Source organism: Humulus lupulus, chromosome 3 (genome assembly GCF_963169125.1).
Source record: "Humulus lupulus chromosome 3, drHumLupu1.1, whole genome shotgun sequence".
Classification (NCBI taxonomy): domain Eukaryota; kingdom Viridiplantae; phylum Streptophyta; class Magnoliopsida; order Rosales; family Cannabaceae; genus Humulus; species Humulus lupulus.
Window position 1 is genome coordinate 89,920,221 of NC_084795.1, and position 15,619 is coordinate 89,935,839.

At 33.2% G+C, this 15,619-nt stretch overlaps 2 protein-coding genes across 4 annotated transcripts; one reads left to right on the forward strand and one right to left on the reverse strand.

Annotated features, from left to right (window-relative positions):
• The first annotated feature begins 843 nt into the window (after nucleotides 1-843).
• LOC133824642 (secreted RxLR effector protein 161-like) lies at nucleotides 844-1,353 on the forward strand. Its single transcript, XM_062257593.1, has 2 exons — nucleotides 844-977; nucleotides 1,089-1,353. The coding sequence occupies exons 1-2, from the start codon at nucleotides 844-846 to the stop codon at nucleotides 1,351-1,353; spliced, it is 399 nt and encodes a 132-aa protein (XP_062113577.1).
• Nucleotides 1,354-4,086: 2,733 nt separating this feature from the next.
• On the reverse strand, nucleotides 4,087-10,556 carry LOC133822953 (pre-mRNA-splicing factor ATP-dependent RNA helicase DEAH10). Of its 3 annotated transcripts, none has more exons than XM_062255431.1 (13): nucleotides 10,275-10,556; nucleotides 10,113-10,159; nucleotides 9,933-10,013; nucleotides 9,591-9,807; nucleotides 8,858-9,272; nucleotides 8,323-8,526; nucleotides 7,795-7,955; nucleotides 7,374-7,559; nucleotides 5,669-5,900; nucleotides 5,205-5,404; nucleotides 4,957-5,091; nucleotides 4,555-4,763; nucleotides 4,087-4,423 (listed from the first exon to the last, which is right to left on the reverse strand). In XM_062255431.1, exons 1-12 carry the CDS (start codon nucleotides 10,352-10,354, stop codon nucleotides 4,580-4,582), a joined length of 2,142 nt encoding a protein of 713 aa, XP_062111415.1. In that variant the 5' UTR covers nucleotides 10,355-10,556; the 3' UTR covers nucleotides 4,087-4,423; nucleotides 4,555-4,579. The 3 variants fall into 3 exon arrangements, with proteins under 3 accessions (XP_062111415.1, XP_062111416.1, XP_062111413.1); XM_062255432.1 differs by having other exon boundaries at nucleotides 4,087-4,443; XM_062255429.1 differs by having other exon boundaries at nucleotides 4,087-4,763.
• Nucleotides 10,557-15,619: the final 5,063 nt, after the last annotated feature.

Sequence of the window (15,619 nt, forward strand, 5' to 3'; positions counted from 1 at the left end):
TTCTCTCACTACATCAAGTGAAATTGAAAACTCAGAACCATCTAACTATCAAGAAGCCATAAATAGCAAGGAAAGTGCATCATGGATTCGGGCTATTCAAGAAGAGATGTTGTCTTTACAAAAGAACCACACTTGGACTCTTGTAGACAAACCAGAAAACCAGAAAGTAGTTGATTGTAAATGGATTTTCCGAAAGAAGGAGAGACTAACAGGTGCTAATAGTACAAGATATAAGGCTAGATTAGTGGCTAAGAGCTTTACACAGAGGGAAGGAGTAGACTTCAATGAGATATTCTCACTAATTGTTAAACAAACTTCAATAAGAGCTATTATGTCCAAGGCTGCCATATTTGATCTTGAGGTGGACCAAATGGGTGTTAAAAGAGCTTTCCTCCATGGAAAGCTTGATGAAACCATCTATATGAAACAACTAGAAGGCTTTGAAAGCTACAATAAAAATCAGATATGCTTACTACAAAAATCTCTCTATGGTTTGAGACAAGCTCCTAGACAATGGAATTTGAGATTTTATGAGAATTTGAGATTTTATGAGTTTATGATGAAAATTGGGTACACTAAAAGGTGCGATGATCCTTGTGTTTACTTTAACAATCATATATATTTGTTGCTCTATGTTGATGATATACTGCTGGTTGGGAAGAATAAGTCTGAAATAAATCAACTAAAATTTCAGCTAAATTCTGAATTCGACATGATATAAAGAGGTACAGACCAGAGACAATTGGGTACAGCTAAAAGAATTCTTGGCATTGATATAAAGAGGTACAGACCAGGGACAATTGTTTTATCTCAGAGGAGTTATAGGTTCTTCAAAAATTCAAGATGGATAAGGCAAAATCTGGCTCCACGCCTTTAGCTCCTAATTTGAAGCTCACTAAGGAACAAGCACCCAAAACAGAACAAGAAAGAAACTACATGGACATGGTTTCTTATGCTAGTGGGGTCGGAAGTTTAATGTATGTCATGGTTTGTTCTAGACCAGATTTGGCATATGTTATGAGCATTGTTAGTAGGTTTATTTAAGATCCAGGAGAAGAGCATTGGAATGCACTTAAATGGATTCTTAGATATGTTAGAGGCACACGTAGTGTCGGTCTCACTTACAGCAACAAGTTCAAAACTCATAATGAAGTTTTGGGTTATGTAGACTCAGATTATGCAGGGTGCATTGACACTAGAAGGTCACTCATGGGCTATGTATTTACAATCCAAGGTGGATGTGTGAGGTGGAAGGAAAATCTGCAGAAAGTAGTGGCATTATCATCTACAGAAGCTGAGTATATGGCAGCTACGGAAGCAATCAAGGAAGCTATTGATAACTCTACAAAATAGAGTTATTTTGCCACTTTTTATGTGCTAATTGTTGCTTAATTCTTCAGTTTTTAATCGATTTATTAAGTTTTTAAGTAATTTTGAATTTATTAGGTTTATTTTAATTTTACAGATTTTTGTGTGTTTTTATAGTTATTTTATTGTAAAATGTTGTAGTTTAATTATTTGAAATTAGTATTGTTAAGTTAGAAGTAAAAAGATGCAATTTTGAGCTTAAATGTTTAAATAAATTAAGTTTTAATTAATATTTTCATGGAACTTATGTTGTATATTTTATTATTGAAAATATTTAGTTTTAATTTAATTTATGTTTATTTTTGTAGAGAAGTTGTTGTATTTTTTTTTTTTTTTTTTGCTCTTGAAAAAGCAAGAAAAATGAAGGAAAATTGGCATTTTTGATAGAAAAAAAAAAAAAAGGAAAGTTGGTATTATTGAAATACCAAAAGCAAGCCCACGGATCCAGCCAGGCTTCCCTTCAGCTGATGCGCCTCACCTCCTCAACTGTGTCCTCTTCCCAGTTGCCACCACCTGTCCAAGTTCCTTCAGCAAGTCACTCCTTGCCAGCCGAGCCTCCAGCAGCATACCCCAGCCTCACCAACGCCTCCTGCTCCAAACGCCAAGCCCAGGCCCAGCAAGGCCCAACGCCACCAACCATTCAGCAGGTTCCTCTTCAGCCAAACCCACACGGCCCAACCCCAACGCCTGGCCATTTCCCAACCGTACACCACCATTTCACATGCCTCCCTTGCCACAGCCCACCTAGCCACTTTTTTTTGTTCCCTTGTCCCATAATACCCAAAAATGCCAACTTTTTACCATTTTTTCTACACATTTTTCACCACAACATCATCATTACACCTTATAATTTACCTCTACTTACCATATTTATTTTATTTAATTAATCTAATCAATTTAATTAATTTAAATTGATTATTTTAATAATATTATTTTGGCTATAAATATGGAATTTCAAGACCATTTTTAGGGTGCTTAATTTTTTGTTACCATATTCTTTTCTCCCATTTTCCCTCTACCATTTTGGGGTTTTTCAAGAGCATTTTCAAGTATGTATTTTGCTTATTTGTAATTTCTATTCTAGTTATGTGCTTCTAATCTTTTTCATAAGATTATTAAGATCATGATGAATCAACTTGTAACTAGATAATATTTATGTTGTATGTTGATTTCCATTGTAATGCAACAAAGTTTATGGATTTTTCTTCTTCATATATGTCTTTCATCTTTAATATCTCATATTTTGGATTGTTAGATAATATGCACTTTGTTCTTCATTTTGCAAAAAACATAATATTCTTTGTGTAAGATGTGTCATTAAATTGTACACATCAAATGCTTAGAACAAAAATATTATATTTTGCCTTATAAATAATGTTTATTGATTTATTTGTTATTTCATTAGAATGATTTCCATTAAATACTTTGACATTATACTTTTTGAAAAGTGAAGAAAAATCATATCTTTTTAGAAGTAATTTGTGCTTAAACTTATAAATCTATTTGGAAAATGATAGTTTTAATTATTTTAACTATCACTAAAACTTGGGAATCAATATACTAATAAATATTATTAAACTTACATTTTGTGGATTATAGTATCTTAATAATCTTTTCTTTTAACACTTATTTTCAAATCATTATTGGTTTATTTTTATTCTCTTCAATAGTTTTATTTTTCAATCTTTTATTTTATGTTCATAACATTAAAACTCATCAATCTTTGGAGCTATGTTAGAATTTATTACTTTTGATTTAAAATAGTTTTCTTTTTTATTTTAGACAACTCTTTTGGGTTCAATCTCGTGCTTACACGAATACTATATTCCATATACGATTCGTGCGCTTGCGAGTATAAATTTTTAAAACATACCCGTTTTTTGTCCATCAGCTATATGTTAAAACGGTCTCTCAAAAGAATTGAAATTCAATTCAGACAACATTACTATACATTGTGACAACCAAAGTGCACTATATTTAATAAGAAATCCTATGTTTCATGAGAGATCAAAACACGTTGATATAAAGCTACACTTCATACGGGATGTTAAGCCAGCCAATAAGTTCAAGTTAAGAAGATCAATACTAACCATAATCCAGCTGATATATTCACTAAATATGTCACACAATCTAAGTTTAGGCACTGCCTAGACTTGCTAAACATTGGAGATTATGGTTAAAGCCTCTTTGTGAGACAGAGAAACAACCGGTACTATCCCTCTAGCAACTGCAAGTGATTATACCGAGGTGGATTTGTGATGATTATGGTCTAGTCACTTTAACACATCGGATTATTTGTATGAGATGTCACACTCGATCTCGGATTGGCGCCAGTCTTGTTGAAGCAATTCACTCTGTTATAAACTATCTCAACCTCAAGTCTATTTATAATGCTCTTTTAAGCTCTAAAGATTTAATCTTTTCTGAGTTCTTTTGAGTAGTGAGAGAGAGTTGCTCAAGAGAGAGTTTAGAAATTTTTTTTGAGTTTTTTGTTCCTGCAAGTTGTTTAAACTCCTTGTAAAATTACTACTGTTTACTGCCATTGCACATTGTAATTGCTCGGATTAATGAAGATAGTAGCAGCTTTGGAGCTGTTTCTCCGTGGATGTAGGCTCATTCAAATGAGCTGAACCAAGTAATTGTATCTTCTTACTTTCTGCTAAGTTTCCAAACTTTTACTTCTTTATTTCACTGTTTAGTTTAATAAATTCTGTTGAATTCTTGAATTGGATACTACTAATCTATTGTGCACAACAGTTAAAATACAAAGGGTTGCTCTTTCTGATTTCTACAAAACCCACCTTCAGGGAAAGGAGGCACTCTTTAAACCACCTAAATAATAATAATAAACATGTATAATTCTCAACTCAACTTATGAAAGCAGATGGAGCAAGGATATGAACGAATTTGACACCAAACTGTAAAAACCAAACTTGTTTCGTTGCAATGTCACCACAAGGCAATGCGTCTGAAAGAAAACAGTGTGTTGTATATGATGGCCTATATTTGTTTGGACAGGATTGAGAAGCTTTTCACAATCCCATTGTGCCCAGTCCTGCACGAGTAGCCAAATGACTGGAATATAATATGAACACATGATCACTATCAAATGACTGGAATATAACATGAACACATGCCCAGTCCCAAGTGAGGTTCCATGGATTAAGGTTCACCATAAGATTTTACCTGTTGGTATTAATGTTACAGAAGCTCAACTCTGCATGGAATAAAATTGGGGAGCCAGTTCAGTTAACCACAAGTAGTCAATTCTGGTTATTTTGTGGATATACTTGTGGTTAGTTTGGATTAGTTCGTTGTAAATTAAGCATTCCGGTTTTTTCTGGAATAACACAGATGAAGGGTGGATCTGCACCATCTGACCACTTGCCAAAGCCCTGCCATTTTGTAAAACGTGAGGCCTAGTAAATGTTATAGAAAAATAAATAAATAAATACATGAACGTGGACACCCTTGGGCAATAAAAAACTTCAGTGGATGACCTTGTTCACCTTTATAGGGATACAAAGGTTTCAAAATTCCAAAAAAACTGCTAAGACAATCTGAAAAAGTAGAAAGAAAAATTGATACCTATATGTTCCCTCAGGTTGCTTTAGAGCTGCATTGAGAAAAAATGAAGCAGCAAGACATCTGCGGAAGTTTAGTACGTCATCTCCACAAGAGACAATATGAAGACCCATTTGCTGAACATGTTCTCGTATTTGGCTGATAGAGAATACAATTTAAGTCGAGAAAGATTTGATTAAGATGCATGGCTTGGCCTTGGAGCCAGCTGAAAAATCATAACTATAAAAACCTTAAGGAATTAGCATACTAACTTGTGAATATCACGAGCATGTCTTAGGGAGCGACTATTGATAAAGTTTTCCTTGCACCATTTTCTTAGGATCTTGTCAGCTTTCTCTTTACCACAGGTCAAGTTCTTCTTCTCCAGAAACTCGTTAGCTGCTCCAAATACATTAATCAAAGTGAGGTGATCTCCCTCAGGGCTTGAAAAGCATTTCATTGCAGCTCTTGCCTAGCGCACACACATACATTAATATTAGGCGATCATGATTTAATTTAAATTTTTTAAAAGAAAAAAACTACTTAAGAGGATAAACAACTGCTAATCAACAACACTTTGTTTGTGTAATGGTTTATTACTTTATTTAATGCAGCATATGTCATTGCTTACTAATCAAATAGCCTAGAAAACTGAGTTCTCAAAATCATAGGTAGAATTGTTCAATTCAAGGCAAATAAAGGAAACACGTATGAATAATATCTCATATGCACGCACCTCATCTAACTTATCACGGGGAGCGTAAAATATAGATTCCACCGAAAGCATTGCAACGGTTATCAACATTTCTTGCAAGCACTTGAACTCACTGGCTATGATAAGAGCTTTTGAATAAACAGGATCTAAAGGAAGTTTTGACATTTGACGACCAACTGGATCTGAGAGTTTACATTCATCTGTTAAAGCACCTAGCAAGAACAACTGCTCCAATGATTTGACAATAGCTGACCTGCTTAAATATATCACTTTAGATGTTATGTTTCCAAAGAAAGATGACAAACAACGACCAATTTAACGACACTAAGTTGCTCTACCAATCACCCACACATCCCCTTCCACGCCAATACACATGAAGAAAATATATATACACATACACCCACATATATATATAGACACGTATAATTATACTAGATACAATCAACGTGCAATATACACGTTTACTTAGTTTTATTTATAGAATTTATTAATTATTTTTATTAAATTTATATTAATGTCATAAATTTTGAAATAAACATCTTAATTAAATAGTTCATTTATTTTTGTTTAAGCTTATGTTTATTCTAATTTTTGAATTTGGGAGTGACAATAAGAGATTATATATTATAGGTTTAATGTAATATTAAATATTATACGTAGATTTTAAATTTAAGTTTCTTGCTAGTTTTTTTTTTAAAAGTAATTTGTTGCTAATTCACAGTATATTATATTATATATTTAATATGATATTATTCTAATAAGTGAGTTTAAATTTAATTAAATTTTATTTAAGTTATAAAATGTATGATTTCATTATTTTTAAATAATTATCATTGTAAAATTTCTTGAAAATATTATATTTTAATTTGTTTAATTATGTATTAGTTTTAAATAATTATCATTGTAAAATATATCAAAAACATCATATTTTAATTTATTTAATTATTTATTATTTCTAAATAATTTTCATTGTAAAATATCTAAAAAATATCATATTTTAATTTTTTTTAATTATTTAAGTTTAAGTATTTACAAATTATAGTTAAATATAAAAATATTCTGTTAAATATAAGAATATTCCGTGAAAGTTAACATTAAAAAAAAATAAAAAACTGTTAAAACCAATAATTTTTGTTATCTCCACGCTTATTATATAAAAGAGATATAAACTAAATTCCACAAAATTATGTGTTCTATTTTCTGTAAAGATTCATCAGAACTGATATTGTATTCCATACGTCGTGGGCCTGAGGTGCTTCAAAAATCAACTTTAGACAAGTTCACCCAAAAAGGAGAGTTATGTAAAGAAACCAAAATGATTCATAAAAATAAAGTTTCATTGTTCCAAAATTAGATGAATGAAAAATTAAATACCAATAACTAATATCAAAGGCAGGTCATTAAGCATTTTTTTTTGCAGTACATAAGCTTTAACATTCACCAAGTTTAAAAAAATTATTGGTTTTTAGATTTCACTTACACAAGTTCTTAAATACAAGTTGATGCGTTAATCCAAATAAATTGGTCCCTGGGTTTATTATGTTATCAATAGCACGGTTGAAGGATTGGATAGCAGACAAGAAACAGTTGCTGCATATAATTTTCTGGTAGAATCAAGAGAAATGACATGGCAAATATAGTTGAACTTATCCAAACACATCCATGATACACCAACAAAACGAAAGAACAGAATAATGGTAAGAAACAAAAGCATCAAGAACTGCACCTTGAAGGTTTTTCTATAAAGTCGAACCCGATGATATCATCCACACCCAGAGCCTTGAGTTGCAAAATGACATTAGCAAGGTTGCATCTCTTGATCTCTGGCTTTGTTGAGTTCTCAAGTTTCTCAAATTCACTCTCTGGGTAAAGACGGAAACACTTTCCAGCCCCTTCTCGCCCAGCACGTCCACTACCAATATTGTTTGTCCAAATTATTAGCACGAAAGGGCAAACATTTGAATGGTTTTTCAAACATAATAGTGATAAAGGTGAAAATCTTCCAACAATACAAGATTAGTTTCTAAATTAAAATAGTGATAAAAAAGTAAAGGCTTTCATAACAATATGATAAACAAAAGTTTTTCCTTGAATAAACAGGAACTTATGTGACAGAATGCTTAAGGATTGCTCCTCAGCATTCATACCTCCTTTGAAGAGCCTGTGCCTTTGAAATCGGTACAACAGTCAAAGATTCCAATCCTTGCTTTGGATCATACGAGCGTGCTTTCACCAATCCTGGATCTATAACATACTTAATTCCAGGAATAGTTACGGATGTCTCAGCAATATTTGTAGCCAGTATCACCTAAGACAAATGAATAGGTATAATGTCATCTAACATCAACCCGTAAGTAACAACAGTTAAAAGGAAAAAATAAAGTATATATTTATTAAAAAAAAGAGGAAGTCGTATGTGATTGTGTTGCAAAAAAGAGACAATAATTTGAGTAAAAGCAGTAGATTTAAGACATGGGGTCACCATGCAGTAATGGCATCAGCAGCAACAATGATAATGAAGCATAAGGGTGGTGACCAAATGCCAAAATAAAATTTTGCAAAAAAATCAAATCAACAAGAAGATTTTCCAGTCACACTTCTATGTACAAATTTTAGGATATTAGAGTTTCAGAGTGAATACAATCCACAGTGAGGTTCATGTTTATATTAAGTACCTTACGATACCCAGCTGGAGTTGGTGCGAAAACTCGCATCTGCTGTTCTGATGGAAGAGATGAAAATATTGGAACAGTTACTAGTTTTTTATTGTTTTCAGGTAACTGTAGAACTCGCTCTTTGATAAGTATTTCAACGGATTCAATCTCTTCTTGCCCAGTCAAAAATACAAGTATATCACCAAGGGCCTCCTCCAGATGAATCTAACAAGATGCAGCAATGCACAGATAAGAAAATAACCCTTATTTTAAAATCATGACAAGAGGTGAAAATATGATAACAAATTAGAGGTCCTAAAACATCCAACGTAAACTTAAGCAAATTTTGTCCTAGAATCCATAAAAGAGTAATTAGGGAGGATGAAAAGAATGTAAGGTTTAACAACTAACCATGTAATAATATGGGTTACACTGAACATAGCCCACATGTGCACAAATAAATTATGCTTCTAAAAGCCAAAGCCAAATATGTTGTCAAATTGAAAAAAACATAGATGACTCAAATGTCAAGGCTAAGAATGATATTAACAAAAACCTGGAACACAGTAATTAAGGTGGCATCTAAATAATCTGGTTCTGGATGAAATGTATATAATATCTCCACCGGAAACTGTCGCCCGTGGACATGAACAGCTTTTGCACCACCAAAGTAATCAGAGAAGACACGTGCATCCAAACTGGCAGACATGACAATCAACTTCAGCGGAGGGAATTTCTTTCCTTGGTCATGCTTGAGAAAAATTGAAGACTGAACATCATTTTCTTTCTCCAACATCGTGCCATTCTTTGGCTTATTTGTTTCAGTATTTAGATGGCCATTTGATTTTGACCGTGCAATTTGAACATTTTTTAGAAGTCCTAGTAACACATCACTCTGGACAGTTCTCTCATGAGCTTCATCAACAATTATAACTGAATATCTACTGAGATATGGATCCAACAATGCTTCCCTGTAGATGCAACAGGAATCAATATCAGCTTACCAATGAATTTTGGAAGAAGTAAAACAAGGGAACCCTTACAAGTATGATTTGACAAAGCCTCAAAATACATGTAGACACCATTTACAATCTTAGCATATTATAGTTTCTGTTATTTAGAAAGTCAATATATTAAATTCCTAATAATGCTTACAGGTTGCATCCAAAGAAAAACAATATAAATTTAGCAACTATCTCATAGATGAAGCATATTCTGTTTCATCTTACTGAATATTAGTGACTTCAACTATTCTAGGATCTACAAACGATGGTGTCCGTACATTATACCTCAACAGTAACCCATCAGTCATGTACTTGATCCTTGTTGAACTAGAAGTCACATCCTCAAATCTAATTGAGTATCCAACCCTTTGACCCAACTCCACACCACATTCCTCGGCAACCCTTTTCGCAACGGTAACAGCAGCAACACGCCTAGGTTGAGTTATCCCAATAGATTTCCCTTCTTTACAAAATCCAGCATTGAACAGAAACTGAGGTATTTCTATAAAACATGTCACAACATAGAATAGATTAAAAAGGTTAATAACAAACTAAACTACTCATTGGGTCATATTTCTCATTCATTTATGCATGTGTGTGCGCGTGTGAAGAGGTGATAAAACATACGGGTTGTTTTTCCACTTCCAGTTTCACCAACAATGATCAAAATATCATTCTTCCGAACCTCATCTATGAGTCGTCGCTCGACTATCAATGAAAATTATTGTAAAAAAAAGTTAAATAAAAAAAACTAAACTAAATGAATATGAAAGAAAAATAAAGAAGCAAATTTTCTGGGAAAAATACCAATAGCAATAGGAAGAGACTTTCTATGCTGCAACAATTTTTGTCTCCTGCATTAAAATAAAAGAAAAGTGAGTCCATAGCAGAGTGGGAATTTTTGTTTATAAATTTTTGTTTATGTTTTTCCAAGCAACCACACAGAGTAGAAAGTATTCGGAAGTTTACCTAGCAAAGGTATCGACTTTTCGATTGTCATTAGCAGAGTTGCCATTTGGTGTGGTGTTGTTAAGGTTCCCTGGAGCCATTTGAGGAAGCTCAACTACGAGGCAAAAAAAGAGCAAAACTCAGAATAGTGAACAGTTTATCATCCTGTTAATCAAAATGGAGCTTTTCAGAAGGGATGTCAGAGGAGTGAGTTTGGTAAGACGACGAGAATGAATGAAGTCATGGTTTGCGTTTCAGGGTTTTATTTTGGGTCTATATCAGCAGAGGTAACAATTTTCTGAAAACATCCCTTACTTCCCAAACTTTATTTTGTATTACTTCTTCTTTCCCCAAACTTACCAAATTTGATTTGTACCTTAGAAGTCCTTTCAATTAAAAAATAGTTTACAAAATACACAACAAAAATAAATATATGACCCAGTTAATTATAAAAAATTTAACTAGGTTTTAAATTTTTTAAATTATTTTTTGTTAGACCAGAAATCATTTTTTGTCACACATTCTGTAAACAATTTTCCAACTCAAAGCACATTTATCAAGTTTGGAGACTTAAGTGATACAAAATAAACTTTAGAGATCTAAGTGATATTTTTAGAAAAATTAGAGACCTGTAGTGATATAAACCATTTTCTTTTACCCTATGTTTGGTAGAGAAGAAAGAAAATATGAGAGATCAAAAATGTTATAGGGAAAGAAAATTTTAGGGTTTATATCATTAGAGGTTCTCAATTTTTTTAAGAGTATCACTTAGGTACCCAAGTTTTATTTTGTATCGCTTAAGTCCCCTAACTTACTAAATTACAAAAAAAAAAATTAGGTCATAAATCGCTTTCTGCTTGGCCATAAATTGCTTTTTGCTATGCACTATGTAAATTATTTTATAACTGAAATGACATATTTGATACACATTTAGTAAGTTTGGGGGCCTAAATGATACAAAATAAAATTTGGAGACCTATGTGATACTTTTCAAAAAGATTGGGAATCTCTAGTGATATAAACCCAAAATTTTAAGGAAAAGAAAGAAAATTATTTTTCATTGGTATTGAGTTGAAAAATGAAAGGAAAGAAAGTTGTGTATTAATCTAGGGTCTATATCTTTTTGGAATTTGTGTTTTGTCCCATTAACTGTTTGGACCTTATGTTTTGATAAATTACTTTTTGAACTTGTGTTTTGTAAAATAGTTCAAATAGAAACATAAATCTGATTTCGTTCAAAGTTTTTTGAACTAAAATCACAAATAATTCACCAAACTAACATTTCAAAACAGAATTAAAATCATTTTGTCTAACAACTGTGTTATTATATTCAATTTTTTCTTAATCAAAATTGGGTTTGAGGTTCTATTTAAACTATTTTACAAAACACAAGGCACAAAAAATAATTTATCAAAACACATAGTCCAAACAGGTAATGAAATAAAATACAGGATCCAAAAAAGTATAAACCCTTAATTTTATTTTGTTTTAAATGGAGGTTATTTTAGTAAATTTGTACTTTCTCACTTTTATAAAAACTTTTCCATTCACTTTTCTTTCTAATTTAGGGAAGAAATTTTTTTGGTAGGACCCACCAATATATTTCCCTCCATTTTTCCTTTTTCTCCTTTTTTCTCTCCTACCAAACAACCTCAAATTTTGCTCTATATCCACTTTTCTTTAGGGGTGAGCATCTAAACCGGCAAACCGCGGTGTCAAAAGTGGAATGGTTCGATATGGTTTGTTTCTTAGCTAAACCGCACGGTGCGGTGTGATGCGCGGTTTGGCAGTGTGAAATTTTGGTTTGCACCACACCGCACCGTATACTTACAAATATGTTAAAAAAAATTAAACTTTACATATATACCATTTTTTAGTAACACAATCTAAAACTACGAGCCCACTTGAATTAGGAGCGCACTTAAATTAGGGTATAACCTTATTCTCTAACACATCATACACGACAACAACTCCTTCCTCTCTCATCTCATTTGTGCCTCATCCCTATCACCTCTCTATCTCACACATATTTTTTAACACACTTACACCATGGAAAACCACCCAAACCACACCGCAAAAACACAATTTGGTTTGGACGGTTTGGTGCAACGAAATGACACCACACGATGTGTTCTAGCTACTACACCGCACTTGTGGCGTGGTGTATTAAAAAGTGTTCAAATCGCCCAAACCACACCGTGCACACCCTTACTTTTCTTCCCTAAATTTTCTTTCTTCTCAACCAAAAATAAGATAAGGCTCATACGTAGGCCTTGTTTAGTTAGTTTTAATGGTTGTTTTTGGGCTTTTTAATGGACTTAAATGGGCTTTGTTATGGGTTTTTTAAACCAAATTTCTAATCAATTAAAGACACGAAATAAAACCCTAAAATGACTTTCTCTTCTCCTTCATATCTCTATCACGATAGTTCTCTTCCCCTTGTTCTAACTCACGGCAACAGCTAGCAGGGGCAGCAACTCTACTCCTCTCCTGATGCATGTCGTATACCACAACAAATTTAATAATTATTTTTCTTTCAATACTTCCAATTATTTTAGTATAATAGCAAACACAGGTCAAACCCACGAGGACTATCGTTCACTTTATTATTCAATAATTAACACTAATATTTAAAAGGGGATTTAGATTTCAGACTCAAAATTAAATAACATAAACTAGAAAGCAAATAAAGATTGATATTACGATATTTAGAAACAGTTAAAGGTTAATCTCCACCCTCAACAATCATTCCCAATCACTAATAATAAAAATTATTCAAATTTCTCAATTAAACTATTAACCCCACAGATAACGCTAAAACATACAATTATCAAAATCTCCCTATTACATGTAATCAAGGCGAAACAATCAATAATTAACTCTTTTAGCCAAGTAATAAATCTATGAAGTATACAATCTATTTAACTTAGGTAAATCATTAAATCCTATGGAGACAAGTTAATCTAGGCAATAAATTAATTAAGCATATGATTCATTTAACCTAGGTTCTATTTTTCATCACAATCAATAACTCTTTTGACATTACTATCAATTGCAATTTATCACATGCACTTAGAATCCTAAACTATTAGGTGAGTAGTAATTCTAAGATGACAATTGAACAATGTAAAACCATAATTAGTTGGTCACCTAATAAGAAATCACAAAATCCATAACATTCAATTGGAAAAATAGAAACAATTTAATATTGAGAGAAATTAAAGAATAATACTCATTATGAACAATCAAGAATTCATGTCTTGGGTTTTGAATTAACCCTTAACCCAAAAAATAACCTACTCCATAATAGCAATCATAATCACAAATATAATTATAATTAAAATTAAAGAGATTAAGGGAAGAAAAAAAATTAGATTGATGAACAATAGTGTTGTAGTGTTGTAGTCTTCTCTCCATCCCTTTCTGAATCTTTTTCTCTCCAAAACCGTAATAAAAAACTTAATCTCAAATTAATCCTAATAATATTTTATAGTCACCTTTAAATTATATTTAAAATGTAATTAAAATCTGAAAACAGCGTTGCAGGCCGCGACCTGAATGTCTGCGTGTTGTGGCCTACAACAGAATATGAGCAAAACTGGTCACGCAGGCCACATCCTGAAAAATCTGGGTAGCGGCCTGATAACTCTACACCATAGAGTTATCTTAGTCACTTTTAGGCTTATAATTCAATGAGATTAGAGTGATATTTGTTCTTTTTGTTTATTTTGTGTTTAATTTCACTTTATTTGTGTCGGGGACCTAGTACTTAGAAGGGTTTTTCTCAGCACCCGCGATCCGGCTGCTGGAATACTCGGACCTAATTGGGAAGAATCGTACCAAATTGAAGAAGTACTTCAACTAGGCACCTATAAACTTGCTCGCTTAAATGGAGATCTCATTCCTCGCTATTGGAATGGAGAACACTTGCGCAAGTACTATCAATAAACAATTCTTTTTAAAGAATTGGCTTGTATTAATTTTACTTTTTACAAGTAATGAAAAAGGGTTGGTCATTTTATGTGACTGATCGCTTATAAGTGTAAGATCATTTTGTTGATCACTCGTACATACATGTTTTGTCCATTTATTACGAGAAATAAAAGGGATTGTGCACAGGTAGTCATTCTTGCCAACTATTGTATTTATTACAAGTATTTGCTCATTACGTGTGTTATTTTGGTGTATTGTCATTTTTACAAGTCTTTATTCCGAGCAGAAATGTTCGAATAGGTTTTGGCCAAGGCAAGTGACTGAGGACCTAAAGCTCCTTAATCACTTGGGGGGCATATAAGGCATCTAGTAGGCAAAGCATATCGAAAGGTATGTAAACACATGAGAAAAATAAGTGAAAGCATGCTACGGTACTTAGAGTATTTTTCAAAATTTTGTATTTTGTTAAATCAAACCAAAGTACTATGCTAAGTTCGGTCATGTGAACAAATGTTATAATAAAATGCAAGTATTATAATATCAAAAAGGAAACCTTTTACACTGCGACCAGTTACTGCTCGGATGTGATTGTCTGAGTAAAAGTAAAAGCTACCCATGCAGCAATGAAAATAATTGTTTTAAAGTACAGAGAAATAATAAAAGACAAAAAATATAAAAACCTTATAATCAGGAGGCAGGAGGGTCTTGTGGATTTTCCTGGTCGACTGCAGCTTCAACTTCATTGTCCACGCCTTCGACATTAGTGGCCAAAGAGATTTTAGGTGAGGCTGGGATCTTCGCTCTTTCTTCCTCCTCCAAGCGAGCAACGCACCAAGCTATTTCAGTTTGCCTCATGTGCTCAAGAAGATAGCTGAAATCGGCCCCTTGGTTGTGTTTCCAGAAATCATAGAAACACTTGGACGTGGCACCCTTGTACCTCTCTAGATTGCTGGTGTTGGCTTTTTCGAGATCATTGATTCGAACCTCCAACTTCTTAGCCTCTTGCCTGCTCTCGATCAAGTCTGCCTCGAGCTTTTTGGCTTCGTGAAAATTGATGAGGTGAGACTCTTTGTACTTCTCCTTTGCCTCGAGAGCTTTGTCCAGAGCAGCCTGCTTCTTCTTCATCTCCTCAACCATTTTATTTTTCTCCTCGAGTAATGCCGCATTTGACTTCTGAGCCACCTCAAGCTGCTTGACACATTTCGCTTCGACGGCCTTAAGCTCCTCAGTGTGTTGTTTCTCGGACGACTTGGATTGCTCAATGATGGCCCCCACGTGGAGCCGGCTGGCAGTCACGATTAGCATTGCCTGCAATCAGAACAAAAGTTAAAATGACTATTATAGATAAAAAGATTGTCTCAACATGAAGAGACAACTTACACTGGCAAGCTCGTATAGAGCACGGTTCAAGATCTGGTCGACATCCATCGACT